General features: G+C 39.8%; 1 protein-coding gene, 1 long non-coding RNA gene and 8 other non-coding genes across 11 annotated transcripts; 7 read left to right on the forward strand and 3 right to left on the reverse strand.

Annotated features, from left to right (window-relative positions):
- The first annotated feature begins 618 nt into the window (after nt 1–618).
- On the forward strand, nt 619–12687 carry LOC116671916 (uncharacterized). 2 transcript variants are annotated; one of them, XR_004327403.1, is made up of 3 exons: nt 619–863; nt 1349–1450; nt 11285–12687. It is a non-coding gene; the product is annotated as an uncharacterized LOC116671916 (long non-coding RNA). The 2 variants fall into 2 exon arrangements; XR_004327404.1 differs by having other exon boundaries at nt 11393–12687.
- trnas-aga (transfer RNA serine (anticodon AGA)) lies at nt 1900–1981 on the forward strand. The gene has a single exon. It is a non-coding gene; the product is annotated as a tRNA-Ser (tRNA).
- trnag-ucc (transfer RNA glycine (anticodon UCC)) lies at nt 3159–3230 on the forward strand. The gene has a single exon. It is a non-coding gene; the product is annotated as a tRNA-Gly (tRNA).
- On the forward strand, nt 4460–4531 carry trnag-ucc (transfer RNA glycine (anticodon UCC)). The gene has a single exon. It is a non-coding gene; the product is annotated as a tRNA-Gly (tRNA).
- trnag-ucc (transfer RNA glycine (anticodon UCC)) lies at nt 5888–5959 on the forward strand. Its single transcript has one exon. It is a non-coding gene; the product is annotated as a tRNA-Gly (tRNA).
- On the forward strand, nt 6241–6312 carry trnag-ucc (transfer RNA glycine (anticodon UCC)). The gene has a single exon. It is a non-coding gene; the product is annotated as a tRNA-Gly (tRNA).
- Nucleotides 8889–8960, forward strand: trnag-ucc (transfer RNA glycine (anticodon UCC)). Its single transcript has one exon. It is a non-coding gene; the product is annotated as a tRNA-Gly (tRNA).
- trnas-gcu (transfer RNA serine (anticodon GCU)) lies at nt 9523–9604 on the reverse strand. The gene has a single exon. It is a non-coding gene; the product is annotated as a tRNA-Ser (tRNA).
- Nucleotides 9872–9953, reverse strand: trnas-gcu (transfer RNA serine (anticodon GCU)). Its single transcript has one exon. It is a non-coding gene; the product is annotated as a tRNA-Ser (tRNA).
- map3k8 (mitogen-activated protein kinase kinase kinase 8) lies at nt 12114–20147 on the reverse strand. Its single transcript, XM_032503399.1, is given in 9 exon segments — nt 12114–12883; nt 12974–13220; nt 14884–15038; nt 16355–16402; nt 16405–16458; nt 17304–17565; nt 18145–18315; nt 18967–19332; nt 19987–20147. Coding segments are annotated over 8 exon segments (1401 nt in total). The 5' UTR covers nt 19306–19332; nt 19987–20147; the 3' UTR covers nt 12114–12758.
- Nucleotides 20148–20243: the final 96 nt, after the last annotated feature.

Raw genomic sequence — 20243 nt, forward strand, 5'->3', positions numbered from 1 at the left:
GTGGGGTATTGTCCATTTATCATAAAATAAAGTAAGTTTTACTATAAATATTTGAAATGTAATGGCGTAGGTGTAATAATATTATTAAAATCTGCATTCCCATGTCTCCCGGTTCCAGGACCCTGAAACTGTGTGTGCAGGCTTATTGGAAAAAATAAATGGAATAAAAACCATCGTTAATGTAATAGTCTCCTGTGGTTCATCTGCAAAGTAAAAAAAAATCTGCTTATTAAGGCTTATTGTAACCTATTTATTACACATTCAAACAACATGTCAACAGGTTATGTGTTCTAGTAGCAAAACATGCTGCGTTGTTACTTATTATTTAACAGGTAACTTGAAAGACACATTTTCAATTCAAGCTTGGCAATTACATTTTGGGGAAATTTCTGTTTTTCTATTGGAAAAAACACCCATTTATTTTCGCAATGCTTCCTGTTCATGGTCACGAGGCACTTGAAATCTCTTAACTGTGAATTAAAATCATTGTACTGATTCCTGAAGGTTAGGCTATACATCATGTTAATAAACTGGGGATCTTTTTAAACGGATGCTTTTTTATTTTATTTTTTTTATATAAAAATGGATCTACCCGAGATCATAGACCGTTGATGTACAGTCTATGCCAGAGATCAAGGAAGGCATTTTGACGTCACATGATTTGGTTCCAGTCCGCGTGCGTGGCCGCCACACAGGACCGCATGCAAACCATGAAGCCGCAAACAGAAGTCCGTTAATTGATGTTGCTAGTGCTAATGGCGGTGAAACTCAAATAAATAAATACATAGAAAGTAAACAGCCAAAACAACTGTGCAGTCGAAAGGCCGTCATAGTTTGTCAGTTAAACCGAAGCTTGTCTACAAGTAAGTAACTTTAAACAATATGCTATGAAATAGAAGTTCATACTCCTAAATAGGAGTTAGTGTTAGCTAGCTAGCTAACGTTTGAGCTAACTTAACTTTAGCTAACGTTAGCTAAGTTCGACTCTTATTTCCGCCCGTTATAATTTTTTTTATCGTTTGCTCTTCCAGCACAATAAAACACCGGGCATCTGAAACACAGTTTGGTTCATGTTTGTCCAGCATAATATAAAGTTGAGATAAGGTCGCTCTAACTGTTAAGCAATAATACGAAAATGTTATCCTCGTATCATGTACTAGCTAGCTAAGTTAACGTTATCCGAATGCATTAGCTAACGTTAGCGATAGTGTATTGTAGATTGTTGGTTTAAAAAAAGTACCATTATCACTAAATTAGTTAACAATTATTCTTTCTCCCATTTCCCTGTTTTCTCTCTGTGTGTGTGTGTGGTGTGTGTGTGTGTGTGTGTGTGTGTGGTGTGTGTGAGACGTTACACTGAGCCTGGAGGACTGTTTGAGAGGAGAGGGAGATTCATACTTATGCAGCCTATGGAAGACCTGTAACGTTGACTGCATCATTCCACAGCAAGGTACACTTCCCCCATACACGCCACTCTGGCACTTTTTATGTGTTTATCCGTTTCACTATTTTTAAATAAAGAGTATAGCCAGTATGGGTGCATGCAACTAGTAGCCTAACTAGTGGGTTACCTCAAGGTGACTTAAAAGAATGTGAACCACTGCCATCTTGTGGCCAAATTATGGAACTATAAATGATGGGTGCGTTTTTTTTTAAATATAAACTTCCTATGTTGTTAGAAGGAATACATTTTAGTCATATTTAAAGCTCAAGTTTATTTCAGATAAATCAAAATCCTTACATATGTGAATTGACTCCACATGATAGTTAAGGAGATTGTTGAAATGTTTTTACTTAACTTTACAATGTGTCCTTCACCTAGAAATGTAGGCACATGTAATTATATATTGACTAGTATTTATTAAGACAGATTCATTGCAAACTGCTGCTATTAGCAGGGTTGTCGTGGCCGAGTGGTTAAGGCGATGGACTAGAAATCCATTGGGGTTTCCCCGCGCAGGTTCGAATCCTGCCGACAACGGTACATTTTAAGTCAAACTTGTAACTGTTGCTTACAATGCATTGCTTATAGTTGGAAACACCCCTGGATAGAAAAATTGCAATAAAAAAGCCCAGTAAGTCAAAAGACATTTGCACAATTCTCTGCCAAAACACACTACTAGGGATGTTAATTTATGCTCAGCTTAAATCTTTTTTCTGAGCTTAGGAGACTCTGTCCCATATCATCTGTCCAAGACGCTTGGACACACTTTCTGTGTTGTGCCATTGCACAGCTACGATGTTCCAAGCATTGTCGTGGACACATGTAGGCACTTAATTGGAACTGTTTGCATGTCCGTACGACCAACACAAGTTTGCTATTGTCCGAGCCGTCTCCACCACATCCACCAGCGAGGTGTGTAGGATGGCCGATTTAACCAACCAGTCCTTACCGATAAAGTGGCATGTGTCACGTAGCTCTCCACTGTGAGAGTAACTGAGACCCACAAACTTAGCAGAAAACGAGTTAACGCAAGCTAACTAGCAGTTAGGAAAGATTGTATAGCCTATTTTTCTTTTACAATGCAAAACCTTTTTTGTTTTTGTTTTAATAACGTTGTTAACTCATTGTGTGAATCCGTCGAGTCAAACTCTTATTTTCGGTTAACTGTTGAAATTTAATCATTAACATCCATAGACACTACCGATACAAATACTACTAAAAATGTAAATTCTGACTCTCAAAGGCAAGCAGACTTTTGATTACCCCCCCTTCCTCTCCTCCTCTCCTCCAGTCCACCTTTTCCCCCTCTCTCTTACCTCCTTTGAGTTGGTGATAAGCTGCTGATCTGCAATGGACTTTTTTTTTTTTCCCCCACTTCTGTGCGATGTGGTAATGGTGAGCATAGCTGGGCCTTCCCAAACAGTTGGACCCGGGGTTTGATTCCCGGCCATCGCAAATCTTTTCTTTTCAAGGAATTTGTGGTACAACCAAATGACTTTTTCTTTACAGAGTTTTTGATGCATCTCTCCTTTCCTTCACACCTTATCCCCCCCCCTTCCTTCTTCCCCTGTATTCAATGTTTGGATCCATCTCTACTCACCAGCCAACCCCCCCCCCCCCCTTCCCTCCCTTTCAATGGTCCTTCCTCTCTTTCACACCTCTTTTTTCCCTTTTCAAGGAAACAGGGAGTCTGCCGTGGAAATTACTTTGTACTGCGATGGTGGTATAGTGGTGAGCATAGCTGCCTTCCAAGCAGTTGACCCGGGTTCGATTCCCGGCCATCGCAAACTTTTTTTTCTGAGTAATGTTTGCTGTTGACCAACTAATTTGAACAGATCCAAAATCTGAGAGGAAGGTGTAGTTGGGAAAAACCTGAATGTAGTTTTCTGGGAACATAGCTGAAAAGCTATTGTAAGGTACAAATTGCAATTGTCCTAATTGAATTGGCAGAGGAGCTGAGAGCAGAGTTTTATAGAAGATCTGGATCAGTTTGGAAAACTCCCTTGCTATAAACTTAACCTGGAAAAGACTGAATTGTTCCCTGTCAACAATGCAGTTCATGAATAGCCAACACCAAATTTACCTTTTAAGACTGTGTCCTCAAGATTTTAATATATCTGGGAATCACGGTCACTCGCTCATATAACCAATTATTTAAAAGCAACTTGTCCCCCTTGATTGAGAAATGTAAGTAAGCCATGGAGAGGTGGACGTTTTAGGCTGTATGCTGATGGTGGTTTTAAGTGGTGAGCATAGCTGCCTTCCAAGCAGTTGATCTGGGCTCTATTCCTGGCCATTGCAAACATTTTCTTCTGAGGAATGTTTGCTGTCAAACAACTAATTTGATCAGATCCAAAATCTGAGATGGTGGTGTAGTTAAGAAAAACTGGACAAGAGATTCATTGTGGTCTCTCCGCACAGGTTTGAATCCTGCTGGCAACGGTTGGTTTTAAGTTCGATCTGCTAAATTGTTCAAACTTGATCAATGCAATACAAATACAATTAGCTCAGGCAACTTTAGTTCTACAGCACAGGCAATTCAATTACATTCCTTTGCACTTAAGTTAGTTCTCTAAAACGGTAGTTCAACGTTGACAGCAGGGCAGTCATCAAGTTTATTGTTAAAGGTTTGTGTCATTATGCAGTTTGCACTAAAAGTCTTGTTGTTTACATGTCTTTCCAGGCCATTTTTTTCCTGAGGAATGTTTATCAAATGGCCTGAAAACGACACCAGGCTGCTACAGTATAAACATACAGACTTCTACAAAATCAGACTGCTGCTTGGAACTCAACAGTTCTCTGTGAAGGATGACGTAAATTAGGCATAAATTAGGTAGATACCTACCCATGGAATGAATATTTCAATGTTTGGATCCATCCCTACTCACCAGCCGAAAAAAACAAAAAAAACAATGGTCTTTCCTTTCCTTCACACCTCTTTTTCCTCACCTCTCTTCTTCACTTTCAGTAATGTCACAGAAAGTGGTGAGTCTGCAGTGGAGTGTACATTACTCAGCGATGGTGGTATAGTGGTGAGCATAGCTGCCTTCCAAGCAGTTGACCCGGGTTCGATTCCCGGCCATCGCAAACCTTTTTCTTCTGAGGAATGTTTGCTGTAGAACAGGGGTGACCACACTTTTTCAGCTTGCGAGCTACTTTTAAAATGACCAAGTCAAAATGATCTACCTACTATAAAATTGCAAAATAATATATTTATTTCTACATATATTTATTTATAAATATATTGAAAATTATATATACAATATAAGTTGGTGTACCTTGCATAACTGCATTAACCCATATGCACAATACAACTGTACAGTTTTTTGTCATCACCTCACTCTGACGACTTGCCCTGAATGGAATCAGCCAGGGATGCATAGTCTGGACAATAGCTGCTGATAGCCAGCCTCAAGCACATTTCCAAATGATCATCAGTTATGGTGGAACGGTATTTTGACTTAATAATCTTCATGTGGGAAAAGGCTGACTCACTTAAATAAGTGGAGCCGGACAGTGCGGTCAAGGAGGTAGCACATTTCCTCATGTTGGGGTACTTTTCCTCTGTCAGCAAGTTCCAAAACTGTCCATGAGCCCTAGACTTGAGCTCAATGTCAGCTTACAGTGTCAGGATCTCATCCTCCACTCCAGACGAGTTCAGGTGAAACAGTGTTGCAATTTTTGATGCAAGTAAATCCACCTCAGCATCTTCCCGAAAAGGGTAGTACATGAATGTCGCGACTGGCTCCAATAATGCAAAGTCTTGAAACCGTTTGTTAAAGTCTGACTGACAGTTTTCAATCTGCTCTGTGTAGCGCCCATTGACAAGTTGCGCACACGCCTTCCCTTGTGTCTCTTTTGTACAAAACTAAAGTAACGAGTCAATTGTGTAAAATGTAAGGAGTAGAAAGTACTGAGATTCGTGTTAAAATGTAAGGAGTAAAAGTTAAAATTCACCCAAAAAATAAATAGTATAGTAAAGTAGGGATGTCCCGATCTCGAGATCGGGATCGGGATCTGCCGTAAAGTACCCGCTAGTTACGGTTGACGGTAGTTGCGCAATACAAACCTCCGCGGCGGAGCAAAGCAAGCATGTCAGAAGTGTGGAAGTATTCTATAGCCTATTTTTCTTTTACAATGCGAAACCTTTTTTGTTTTTATTTTAATAACGTTGTTAACTCATTGTGTGAATCCGTCGAGTCAAAACTCTTATTTTCGGTTAACTGTTGAAATGTTAATCATTAACATCCATAGACACTACCGATACAAATACTACTAAATAATGTAAGATTCTGACTCTCAAAGGCAAGCAGACTTTTTGATGTACCGCCCCCTTCCTCTCCTCCTCGACTCCAGTCCACCTTTTCCCTCTCTCTCTTACTCCTTTTGAGTTGGTGAGTAAGCTGCTGACTCTGCAATGGACTTTTTTCCCCTAACTTCTGTGCGATGGTGGTATAGTGGTGAGCATAGCTGCCTTCCAAGCAGTTGACCCGGGTTCGATTCCCGGCCATCGCAGATCTTTTCTTTTCAAGGAATTTGTGGTACAACCAAATGGCTTTTTCTTTACAGAGTTTTTGATGCATCTCTCCTTTCCTTCACACCTTATCCCCCCCCCCTTCCTTCTTCCCCCTCTATGTCAATGTTTGGATCCATTCTACTCACCAGCCAACCCCCCCCCTTCTTCCCTCCCTTTCAATGGTCCTTCCTCTCCTTCACACCTTTTTTGTCTCCCTCCAGGTTTCCCTTTCAGTTTGTCACAGAAAGTGCTGAGTCTGCAGTGGAAGTTACTGTATGATGCGATGGTGGTATAGTGGTGAGCATAGCTGCCTTCCAAGCAGTTGACCCGGGTTCGATTCCCGGCCATCGCAGACCTTTTCTTCTGAGGAATGTTTGCTGTAGACCAACTGATTTGATCAGATCCCAAATCTGAGAGGAAGGTGTAGTTGGGTAAAAACCTAACTGAAGCTTTCTGGGATCATAGCTTCAAAGCTATTTTTAGAGTATAAATGTGGGACTTTAGTTTTGGCAATTGTTCTAACTGATACACCAAAAAGTCTGCGTGTAGTCAGAGATCGCCAATTAACTATCGCCATTATATCAAATCAACAGTCTAACTCAGTCTAACACCTAGCTAACAGGTGAAAACACAAACAAGCTAACTTTTAAATTTGCAAAAACTATAGACCAATACAACATCAGGCTTAAATTACCTGACAACATAAGTTTAATGACTTACAGTTCTCAAAGATGCACACAAACTCATCTTATTATCCTCTGGACAGCTAGTCTCTTTTACCTTTCTCTCACTTTTGTCTCTGTGTGGTGTGCGAGCTCGCTCGCGGTGTGAGCCACTTGTCCGCGCTATTCTCCGACATGCACTCACAGTCACACCTGATAGACAATCTTTTGTACAAAACTAAAGTAACGAGCCAATTTAGTAAAATGTAAGGAGTAGAAAGTATGGATATTCGTGTTAAAATTTAAGGAGTAAAGGTAAAAAGTTGCCCAAAAAATAAATTGTAAAGTAAAAATATCTGAAAAATCTACTTGAGTACAGTAGCGGAGTATTTTAATTTATATAAGTATGTATATATATATATAAGTTTATATAAATATTTATAAAGTAGCACTGCATAAATTAGGTAGATACCTACCCATCAAATTAATATTTGACTATTTGAATTAGGGTTGAGCACCGAACATCAATACTTTTATGGTACATTCCTTTTATGGAATGTTGTTTACATTCCTTATCTGTTCTCTCTGCATATTTGCTGAGCTCTGACACACACACACGCACACACACACACACACGCACACACAAGAGGTGCAGACAGAGTAAGCTTGAGCAAATTACATTGGCTCTGCATTTTTGTTGAAGTTACAGTGAGTAACAGCAATGCAGATAAAGTGGTAACAAATGGGGTTACAGTTTTTCAAAACTTTACGCATTAATGGTGACACCAATGTGCTGTTGATGTTGTTACTCCCCAATGTAAGTTAAGTGCAGATTTGAGTGATACGACTCCACCATTTCCAAACAAAGGAACTCATCCTCCGCCTCGCCTGGCAACAATCTGGGTGGCTATCATCTAATGGCACAAAATAAGCTTCTTCCTGGACCTTTCTATTCTATAAAACATTTTCATGGGAACTTACACCTCTACTGCAAAATATGTGTTTAGAATCCCTAGAAAAAGGCCATCTGCCACATACATTACGCCGAGCATTTATTTGCCTTAACCCTTGTGTTGTCTTCCCGTCAAAATTGAAAAGCAACTTTTTCAATGTTTCCAACAATTCGTAACACTAACTTATTAACTTTAGTTTTACAGTTATTTTTGGAATTTATTATCAATGAACCTAATTTAAACCTAATTAGAATAATTCCTAATAGGAAATTATACCTAATGTTTGAGTTAGAAAAGCAGAAATTAGGAATTATTTAGACTAAAATTAAGGAATGGATGTTGGTGGATAATCACAGACTGGAATATGTCAACTTTTACTCAATACTATTTTGAAACCACTTCAATTTTTTTCTAACTCTATAAAATTGAATAAGACACCCCACAATTAATTTGAACTTTCCAAAAAGCGTTGTGCTATCATTTTTTGTGTGAGTGCATTAAGCGAATTGTTCCTTTGTTTACCAGCAGATGGTAGTATTTGTCTTTCCTGTTCATTGGGAAACCGTATACGTCACTGTAAACGCTGCTGCTTTCAGATCAGACTCTGAGGCAGGCCCCTTCACAGCCGAGCTTGACGCCCGCTCACGTGTGACGCTTTTAGAAAGAGGAAGAGTAGGCCTGAGCCACAGATAGGAGAAAAACACATCACACATTTTAATCACTTGGGTTTCCCTGATGCAAAATCAGTAGTAGATATGGCCAATGACTAAACAAGAACAATTCAAAGTAATAAAGGACTTCACTAAAACTTGATTCAACCCTCATCTGTGATATAGTTGCTAGCTGGGAAATCCAGGAAAGCCCACATCAATCAGTTTCCAATGAAATGTTAGTTCGGTATTTCACCATTTTGTTGCTCTTTCTTGATGAAATACTGTAGAATATGTAGCAGGAACATTACCACTTTTACAGTTTTGCTTCATGTTGGGTAAAACGTATTCACTACTTAGGTAAAAATAGAAATAGAACGATAGAAAACGACTCATTATTAATCCATGTTCTAAAGCTACACAATTAAAAGTATAAGGCATTCAATTTGTCAAGTAAATGTAGGCGTAAAAAGTACTTTATATTTAGAATACAATAGTGTAAGTAATGACTCCAGTTAATGTCAGTTGGTCGGTCCACCACTGTTAGAGTTTTTGATGTGCCTCCCTCTTCCTCTTCTTCACGCTTCTTTTTTTCCACCTCCTTTCTTCCCTTTCAGTACCTCACAGAAACCTCTGTGTCTGCAGTGGAGAGAGCTTTGTACTGCGATGGTGGTATAGTGGTGAGCATAGCTGCCTTCCAAGCAGTTGACCCGGGTTCGATTCCCGGCCATCGCAAACCTTATCTTCTGTTTGCTGTAGAACAACTAATTGATTAGATCCAAAATCTGAGAGGAAGGTGTAGTTTGGAAAAAACAGATTTAAGTTTGCTGGGAACATAGCAGCAAAGCTATTTTCAAGGTACAAATGTAGGACGTTAATTTTGGCAACTGACCTAATTGATACGCCAAAAGTCTGTGTGTAGTCAGAGATGTGCTTAATGTGAAACTTAAAAAAGGGTGTTGGGGTCTCCAGGTGAATAAGATTTATGATCGTGTAGCAAGATATGAATTAAAGTGTGATTTTGTGTATATTGTCAGCCAATTAGATTCAATTTGGTATTGATGACGCAAAAATAATAACTAACTGCAGTGAAATTATTTTAAATTTAGTGAGGACTAGATTAGGACTGGATTTAAAGCTGATTTTGTTTTCCAACGTTGGCCCAGTTGTGTCTGTTAAAACATGGACGGAGACAACTTCTGTCTGTTGATGCTTTTTACAATCAAGTGTGGTAATATTAGAATAAATAATAAAATTTTTTTTACCATAACATCATCTTATATAACACAACCTGGTTCGATGAGGATGGGACTCGAACCCACGCGTGCAGAGCACAATGGATTAGCAGTCCATCGCCTTAACCTCTCGGCCACCTCATCTTCTACACACACTCTAGACCATTTTATCACTTTTTTCACACACTATACTGTGTCTTTTTTCACTTTTTTGACACACTACTGTCTTTTTTCACTTGTTTGACATGCTATACTGTCTTATTTTTCTCTTTTTTCGACATAATATGCTCTGACTTTTTAATATTTTTTATTAAATGCTATATTATGACTTTTACATCAATTGAAAAATTGAATAATATACTAAGACTTTTTTTTTTACCATAACATCATCTTATATAACACAACCTGGATCGATGAGGATGGGACTCGAACCCACGCGTGCAGAGCACAATGGATTAGCAGTCCATCGCCTTAACCTCTCGGCCACCTCATCTTCTACACACACACTAGACCATTTTGTCAGTTTTTTCACACACTATACCGGTTCTTTTTTCACTTTTTTGACATACTAACTATACTGTCTTTTTTTTTTTTTACTTACTATACTGTGTCTTTCTCTTTGTTTGACATAATATACAGTGTATTTTTTTCTCTTTTTTAAAATCTCTATACAGTGTCTTTTTTTCTCTTTTTTGACGTACTATACTGTGTATTTTTTTCTCTTTTTATGACTTACTATACTGTGTCTTTTTTTGACATTTTTGACATGCTATACTGTGTCTTTTTTGACATTTTTGACATGCTATACTGGTTCTTTTTTCTCTTTTTTGACATACTGTACTGTGTCTTTTTTTTCTTTTTTTGACATACTGTACTGTGTCTTTTTTTTCTTTTTTTGACATACTATACTGTGTCTTTTTTTATCAGTTTTTCGACATACTATACTATGGCTTTTTAAATTTTTTATTACATACTATACTATGACTTTTATATCACTTAAAAAATGTAAAAGTCGTTTTTTTTTACATACTATGCTGTGACTTTTTTTCACATGATAAACTATAGCTTTTTTTCACTATGCTGTGACTTTTTTCACTATTTTTTGGGCTAATTTTTGACATGCTTTCATCATACTATACTTTGGTTTTTATAACAATTGCTATGATTTCTTTCAACCTACCATACTTATACCAAAAAATATAAAATGCTCATCCGCCGGGGAAAACCTGTTAACATTATTATTATTAACATTGTTACTTTTTCACTTTTTTGAAATACTATACTACAACTTTTTTTAAACTATATTTTCCTTGTTTCTTGAATGTATTTTTGATTGGTTAAAAGTAACATTGTATAATCCATGTGCAGTCATCTTGTTTCTTTGAGCTACACGTGTTTTTAAAAATGAATCACCACAGAATCTCATCCCGCAAACACTGACGGTGTAGACGACCTTTAGTACAAAACTGAAGTAACGAGCCAATTTTGTAAAATTTAAGGAGTAGAAAGTACCGATATTCGTGTTAAAATGTAAGGAGTAAAGTAAAAAGTTTAGGTAAAAAAATAAATAGCAAAGTAAAGTAAAAATATCTGAAAAATCTACTTGAGTACAGTAACGAAGTATTTGTACTTTGTTACTTCCCATCTCTGGTGTCAGAATATACACATTATTGGCTAAAAACTATTTGGGACGCAGCCTTTTTTCCAGGAACAAATGTGCTCATTCTAAAAGTTACCCAATCACGTGACTTGTTTGAGTTTGCTACAATGTAACATATCTCTCCTGTCTCTCTTTCACTGTTGCCAACTCTTTTCCAATTAAAGTAGCTGGCACTAGCTCCAAAAGCAAGCTAAGCAAGACAACTGTATGCAGCCAGCAAGCAATCCAGGACCTGCTTTAACCTTCTTTTAACTGCTGTGGCCATTCAACAGCGTGCTGCGTGTGACGTCTATCTCGCATGCGGGTCACTGCATTCGTGACACTCGGACGGACTACCCCACTCACTCACTCACAGAGTTTCCTGCCTTTATTGTGGGGTGACCAAATACCTGCAAAATGAATGACAATCCCGTCAGCCTAAGCCAAAGGGAATTGGAATGTGTCGTCATCAACAGCAAGTCGGCCATTTTTGGAGGATAAGAGTGACACAGACATCCGCTGGCTGTTTACTGTCAAAATGTGTCAAAACGAACTGCTGAGCTAACATGAAAACACTACACAGCGAATAAGAACACATCTCTTAAATTACTTTTATAGTAAAGAGAAAGAGAGCAAAAGAGAGGGGGGGGGAACTCAAGTGTCCCCTGCCCACTCTCATGTTACCATAGAACCACGTTCCCTCAAGAACAGACCTCATTCTGTCCTTTCCATTAACACTCATCTGTGATCAAGACTATAAAATATCAAATCAAAAAAAACCTTGTTGCTTAGAGATATACATACCTTATGTCAGTGCTGCCAACACATAAGTCTAATAGTAAGGACATGATGTTAGAAAAAGACAGTAAAGGTTATCAAGAGCAATGTGAAACATTCTGACATAGTGAATGTTGTAATTTCACAGGAACCTTTCTTAGTTATGAAGCTACAAATGTAAAATGAATAATCTGTTTAAATCACTACCCAATGTAGAACTGAAATATCACAGACAGATTGGTATTTTCATTTTATTGCATATTGCATAATGACACATTTTCAATTAGATATCACATGCATTCCACAGAAGTGTCATTTGCACAGCATCATGTTGTATTCATATTCCACAGGAATTTACCCACAGTCCATAAAGAACTACATATACATGTTTGCATGCATACTTTAACAGAAAGCTTACATATATTTGGTGATAGATAATTTATTTTTAATTTTTTTAGGCTATGAGACATAGTTTTCTTAAAAAAATTGCATTCTTTTGATTACTATGTTAACTACCACACTAAAATGTAGTATGTACTAGAATAACATAGGGAGCTCTGGAAAATTTAACCAGTAGCTGATAGTTAATGCTTAATGATACACAATACCAATCTCTTCCAACCACTGTCCCGCAGTGTTGTTGAGTCACATCAGCCCATTTCAGCAACAAAGTTGAGCTAATTCCATTAATTTAAAGTCATCTTGGAGTCTGAACAATTGCAGTTTGTCAATGAGCCAGGTCGCCTGCAGCTGTCCACCTGTCTGAAGTGTTCATCAGTCCTCCAACGTGAAAGCCAAATGTTTAAAAAAAGGCTAAAAAGTAAAATATCAGTTGGCTCTGACTAAAATCCACCCACATAAATGGTGATCTGTGGTCCAGTGCTAGCCATATTCTGAGGTGGGGGGCCCTGTTACCAGTTTACAGTAACCTGACAAGGCCCCTAGGTCAATATACAAGGAGCCCTTCCGCCTCATGTGGCCAGAGTCCTCAGAGTACAGAGAAGAATCTGCAGAAAAAAGAAAGGCACACATGTCTGAATAGGGCAAGTATCTTGTCATTAATTACTGGAACCAAATTGACCTCAGCATGTGCTTACCCTGTGTGGTGTCATGGTGCTGGCTCTGCTGCCGTAACATTGTGTGTGTGGCCTCCTCCAGGGCTGAGTCGAGGCTCCAACAGCGTGGCTGATCCTCCCTAAGCGGGTTGATGGCCTCGTCCTTCAGCAGCTCAGACGCCGAGCTCCGCAGGGCAGGGTTCTTCTCCAGGGCTCGTTCCAGGAAGGAGCGCATGGCCGGGCTACAGTCCTCAGCTATGTCCTCCAGAGGGGGGGCTTGCTTATGGATCTGTTGGGGAAAGTGATAATGCAAACATTGGCATAAGAAAAATTGTAGCATGAGAAAAAAAATACTAAATTACAAACACAGTTAATGCTTCCAAACAACCAACAAACAAACAACATGTGTATATATTAGGGCTGGACGATTAGTCGTTTTAAAATCGAAATTGCGATTTAAAAGAATGCGATTAGCTAATTGTGAAGACCGTGATGAATCAAATGTACAATATTTTGTCAAATGTTTGGTGTAACGTGAATGATTTTTATATATATAAAAATCATATATATATATACACACACACACACACACACACAGTATACATAAGATAAATAATGATGACTAGTGTTACATATCACGGATTATTAACAGAAATGTCCTATTTTCAATGGATTTTTCATTTATTTTGTATTACTTCACTGAACATGATGGCAGTAATATGTAGATGCTGCTGCTGAACTGAGGAAGATCAGACATTTCATTTTACAGGAAAGTACTAGTATTTGTTTGTTGGAATTTTTTTTTGTAATACATGTTCTATGTTTGACTGTTCTAATGCTCCATGCCTATTAAAAGAAAAACACTAGCTGGCAATTCATATCTAATGTTCTCATCCTTCATAAGAATATAGAGCACTTTTGATGGCGTCTCATGTTATAATGCTCCTTGACATGTTGTATCTGTTATACAGTTAATATTGAACTTTAGCTTTACTTACAAAAAAATAATAATCACTTATCAGATCGTAATCTGGCAGAATAATATTATATTATATTTTCTCTAAATCTTTCAGCCCTAGGTGTGTGTGTGTGTGTGTGTGTGTGTGTTAAATATATATATATATAAAACTCCTCCAGCAGCAGTGACCCAGTTTCTTGACATCGTGAGCAGTAGCTTGAAAAACAAGTTTGGTTGTAGCCAAGCTCAGCCTAGTCGCGACTTAAACCACGTAACATTACTTCTCCATGACGGCAGTTTCACAAGGAAGTGAGTAAATCAAACAAGCTGATAATTGTGCTACATGACTTCTTGAAAGCAAAGAACCCATGTAATGGAAAACCTTTTAGAAGAAACAGAAGTAGTGACTGACTAACTGAGCCATAGGTCACAAACTGCAATCAGTCACATTGAGCCTTTTTTTAATCACATGATATCTAGTCTGTGGAAGTCATGCTAAAGTGTGTCATTTTTTTAAATGCAGCAAGATACAAGATACTGTCTATCTCGCAAGTGTAATATATGCCACTAACTGTGCAGGTGGGATGCTAATCGCAAAGAAAACCAAACTGTCAGATGGATAAAGGCTTAAGGCCAAAACATGCTTTTTGATATTTAGCAGTTGAGGTGACATTAAAGTCATAATAGTCCAGAGGATGGTGTCAGAAAAAAAGACAAAGGCTTTGCCATAAATTGAAATAGCTCAATCCTTGTATTCTTGAATAAGTCTTCAAAGATATACACATATCCAATAGTTGGTGAGACATTTCAATATAAAACTAAAAATATCAACCATGCAAATGAGTGTCACTAGAAGAAAAGTCAGGTGATCACTAAAGTCAGTTGGCCTCATCCTCTAGGAATCATGCATGTCTTGCAATGTCTTTGCAATCATTTCAACAGTGACAGTTATTTCAATCCAGCGTGGCTCATTAAAAAAATGTACAGTTCTTACAATGTAGAGGTAGGAAGGGTATGCAGTACGTGGGTATCTCTGGACCCATGGAGGGCTTCCGGTCTGCATGTGAATGATGGTTGTGCCCAGGCTGTAGATGTCTGTCTTGGTGTTATGTCCCCGACACAGAACCACCTCTGGGCTCATATACATCTAAATGCAAAAAGAGTGACATAACATACATTAGAAATTGCATTGTGAAAGGAGTTGCTCTTTTTTGTTTGCCCATTTAATTACGTGTGTCAGTCTTAAACAACATACAGGAAAAACGAAAAACAAAAATTTCTGTTTCAACCAACAAGATAACCTTTAGACCCACGCTCTGTGTGTGTGTGTGTGTGTGTGTGTGTGTGTGTGTGTTAAGAGCAGTGCGTAAGTGTATTGGCCTTTGGAGTGTGAAAAGTAAACACACTACCAGAGTTCATCTCTTTCTCTGGAAATTCCAGCCTGCTCTTCCATGTTAATGTAGGCCTGAGCAGCCCAGTGCATTTGCTAGCTCTGTCTCTCTTATTATTACTGCTGGGAGTCTGCCCTGGGACTTTCCACAAGCCAAGTCATGAGAGGCCCAGGGTGCATGTCCAAATAAAGACACACAAACAGGTCGATGGGAAAGCTGGGCAGATAAATGATGGGAGAAATCTCTTGGATTAATCCTAAAATGTCCAAAGTACTGATGACATCTGTTCTGAGAACCCTAAGCATAAGCCCACTATTATTAACATCAGTGAGGTCAATGAGCGCACTGACTGCTCTGCAACAACTCTTGCCAATCAGTGACTTCCAATCATTTCGGAAAGGCCCAATGCTGACAAGTCCTAAAAAAAAATTTTTTAAAACCCCTGGGGGTCTACCCTGAGCCCGATCAAAAATCCCCCTTTTTAGAAAAACCCATTCATGATGAGAGCGGGGAAAACAATTATCATTAACCAAGAATTAACAAAAAAATTTTGGTTTTATGCACCTTTAGGGGCTTAATTCAATTCAATTTATTGTATTAAGTGATTCATAACAAAATTATCTAAGACCAAGTAGGTTGGTCTAGCCCACCTATAATTTAAAAGGAACAAAAAATTTAGTAATTCCTCCAAGAAAAAGCATTTAGTGCAACATGGTGAGGAAAAAACCCCTTTTGGAAAAACCGGGACAGCCCCGGGTTGGTAGGAGTTGTTGAAGCAGGTTGGGGGTGGGATGAATAGGGCTTTAAAAATCCAATAAAGAGAAGGAAACGTCTGAACTAGTAGTTTGAGTTTCTGGCATAGCAGGGCACGGGGCGTTAAGGGAAACCGCAGAGCGTAGCAGGAGTGAAAAGGCATCGCAGGACTGGGCAGGACCACGGGAGCGCGCCATGATTTTGGAGCCTCCCAAACCCAAGGAACAGTGGGGGGAAAAGGAAAAGACCCCCGGGGGAATGACGCCCAGGCTGGGTTGCACCGAAGACTCCTGCAGACTGACAGTTTTGGCTTTTTTCTCCCTTTTTCCTCCAAGCCCCGGGGAATGTATACGCCCTCTGTCATGGCCCCGTCAGGCCAAAGTCCACCAACACTGCCTTGTCTGACATCAGGACAATGTTACTGGCTAAAAAAAACAAAACAGAAAACAATAGTTATGGCCCTCTGTCAGAGAGGCTGCTGTGTACAGTATTTTCAGTGTTTACATGTATGCTTTGCTTTGTAGGATGGCATTTGAGATAATAACTAGCAACTTCTCAGCATACTGAGCTGGCTTGCACTGAGTTTGCATTGATTTCAACTGGGGAAAAAAGGCCACAAAACCTCCCAAGAAGAAGACAGGCAAGTCACGTGCTTTGAGCCAATGAATTTAAAAGATAATTTGAGGGCAAGCCTTCCGTGAATGGTCTCATCATTGCGCTTAAAAACCTCAGCAGGTATAATTACATATTTTGATCGCAGGCAGGGAACGCTAAGTACCACAGCAATGTCTCAGAGGGCCCAGCAGCCCATTGTCGTAAGTCACTTGCTTCTTAGGACCCTACATTTAACCCTGAGAGAGCATGAGAAGCAGGCTGGAATTTCCTGACACCAAACAGCCTTTAGGCCAAGATTATGGCCGCCGGTTCTGGAGAATGCTTTGATCCCTGCAGCGGGGCTGGGATTCAACCACTGGGAAACTAGCTCGCATCAAACCTCAGCTGGGCCCCACCTACTGAAACTGGCATGTGTTCTTATTATCTATTAGCTATTTGTGTCTGGCCTGATGCACCTCTTCCTGCTTGCCGCTTAAGACTATAATTATATAATTATATAATTATTTTACAAGAACTGTGTCCGTCTGTGGCTCAACTTTTTTGTAAACAGGGTAAAAATTGACATTGACATACTTCCTGAACTATGTGTAGTAGCTCACTACAATGCAGTACATCCATCAACAACTGTGCTTTACAAGCTGTGTGTTGCTCTTACGTTTGATGTCGTGGTGGATGACGTTGTGTGAGTGCAGGTACTCCAGGCCCCGCAGGACTTGCTGGGTCACCCAGATGATCTCGAACTCCCTCATGGGCCCACAGCTGTCCAGCTTCTCCAGGACCGAGCCGCCCTCTCCGGCCTCCATGAACAGGTGGACGCTCTGGTCCCAGAGCACAGCGCCGTAAAGCTCGGCGATGTTCTCGTGGCGGAACCGGGCCTGGAACTCCACATCGGCTGCTTTGAAGTGCTCCATAGGGATCTGTGAGCATGATGATAGGATATGAATTATGGCAAGGAAATCTCTTGTAACTCAGATACCAAGCACACACACTGGTGCCAGTAAGCCTTCTCTGTGTATTTAACAGGGTGAACAATACACTGTGTCAACATAGCATTCTGATGACAACATCAGACTGATAGGAAATGACTCTCCTTAATTGTTTCCATGTAGGAAAGAGTTAACAAACAACTATCATTATTATCTATCAATCTATTTATTATTAAATAGATGAGGAAAGGAGAGAATGTGTGACAAGGATGTGTCCCAAACATCCAGAGAAGCCGTGGAAAGCTGTTCAATTTCCATTCTTACTTTAATCTTGGCTAATTTTGTAAGTTTGTTACACAAAACCTGGTTCTGCTTTTAAGAACACTGTTCCTCTTTTAATTCAAGGGCAAACCTACCCAATGTCATGTTGACATTAACATGCATTGTACAAACATAGGAGTAGATAATTAACAAACAGTACTTGGCAGGGGATGAATATTTGGCAGCTGGGGCAAGAGTTACGAGAAGACAGCATGAGCTGGATTCCAGGCATTGCTCAGCAGCACTCACCAGTTTGCAAGCCATTCTCTTCCTGGTGGCGGTGTCCTGAGCCAAGTGGACTTTCCCAAATGAGCCCTTGGGCACAAGGCTAGAGCCGTGATCCTTGTAGGTCAATTTCCATGGAAACAGGAGCACGTCCATGTTGATCTGGTAGCGGCCTTTTTTCACAGCCATGGCCTTCTGCAAACAAAGTTTCAGTTAAGACGTGGATCCAGTAGAGGTTAGGGCTGCACAATCTATCGCACTTACAATATGGACTAGTGCAAATCCAAATCGCAGGGGGGGGGAAGCAATATTTGTTAATGGCAAAATATGTGTCTGTTATTTTAAATGAAGTATCGTGGTGCTGCAGAGACGTCCAGCCTACAAAGTGTATCCTACAGACTACGGAAAAGATCTTTTGGTCTTATTTTAAAATAAGAATATTGATACAAAAAAACGATAATTCCCTCCAGCATCGTGAAACATATTGCAATTACAATATCAGTTAAAATAATCCCAATTAGATATTCCCCCAAATCGTGCAGTCCTTGTAGGGGTGAGGGGAAAAAAATCGATATAGCATAGTATCGCGATATTTTCCGTGGCAATACTGTATCGATACATATCGTTTGTCTGCTCGACAATCCCATTTTGCAGGGAATAAAATGTAAGTCTGATTAGCAAACAGAGACATTTATCTTTTTAAATAAAGCAAATGTTGACAAAGCAATACGTTTTGAAATTGTAATAATATGGTATGTGACATAAGTATCGTGATATTGTATCGTGAGGCCTCTGGTGATTCTCACCCCCCCTCAAAACCCCCCCCCCCCTAAATAAATCTCTGACCTTGTTCAGCAGAACACCCGTCTCCTCAGACAGGTGCTGCAGGGCTGCTGGCTGCCTGTTGGACAGCTGGTTGACAAAGGACAGGAGGTCTGCCACCGCCCCGTACCGAACACCACCAACCCCGTCAGCGTAGTCCTTCTGCAGACTCCCCGAGCCCACCGAGTCCCCTGCCTCCTCGTTCTCATCCATCTCCTCCTGGGAGAGACCTTCCTCTTCAAATGACAAGCCTCCTTCCTCCTCTTCCTCGAGCTGATACAGAGTCTCTGCGGCGTTGATGATGTCTTCTATATTCATGTGAGCCAACAGCAGTTCTACTCCGTTTCCATATTTGTAATCCATCTTGCTGCTTGACTTGTGCTGCTCACCCTAAAAGGACACATCAGGAAGTCAGTGAATGGACGTTTCTCTGTTTGGTTGAGACTCACACAAAGATCCTGTCGGTGATCAGTCATTGTGTGAAAGACAACAGGATGCGCAGGACACACAGTAGGGCACTGAAACTTTGATTCAGCTGGCTGAAAGCACAGCTGGGAGGGGCTTAAAGGACATGTTTTTCAAGCAAATGAAGGGAGTTTCACTGTAAAGCTGGGAAGCCCCCGGGAAAGCTTGGACCTTATTGTACATCTACAAAACGCTCATAATAGTAATACTAATAATAATAATAAGAAGAAGAACGTGTAAATAAGAAAGAAAGAAGCAGAAGTTCATGGTCGTTGGCTTGTGAAAAGAAATCCAGCTCATACACATATGATGCAAATCATACACATCTGCAAAATATAGCTCAGACCACCAAGCACCATGTTAAAAGGAAACAAATAAGACACTGATGCAATAGGCTATACAACCACTGTATCCCAATCTAAAGCAAATTAACAATACCTGGCTTTTGTAAAAATGAAATATGTTCATAATTCTGGGTGTTAATAGATGTTACAACTAAAGTATTAAGCTGGTATTTTTCTTTTTGTATTTCAACAGCTTACGTCCGATGATATAGTAAAGGGGGAAACGCACGCGTACTTGCCGTATTCTTTGAGTCAAACGGAAAGCGACTGCCGTGTCCCCATCGTGCGTCTCAACCGTCCAACACTCACTCGCCGACTGACTGGAGGACAGAAGTCGGACCGTGTTAAGAAGGAAGTAAACAGAGGAAGTGCCGTTGATCAGCGCGTAGGTGGTGTGTGTGTGTGTGTGTGTGTGTCAGGTGCCGGCGCTTACTCTACAACTCTGTAGGTTTCGTTTTCCCTTTCTCCTTTTGTCAAATGAAAAACAAATTG

This window comes from Etheostoma spectabile, chromosome 22, assembly GCF_008692095.1.
Source record: "Etheostoma spectabile isolate EspeVRDwgs_2016 chromosome 22, UIUC_Espe_1.0, whole genome shotgun sequence".
Classification (NCBI taxonomy): Eukaryota; Metazoa; Chordata; class Actinopteri; order Perciformes; family Percidae; genus Etheostoma; species Etheostoma spectabile.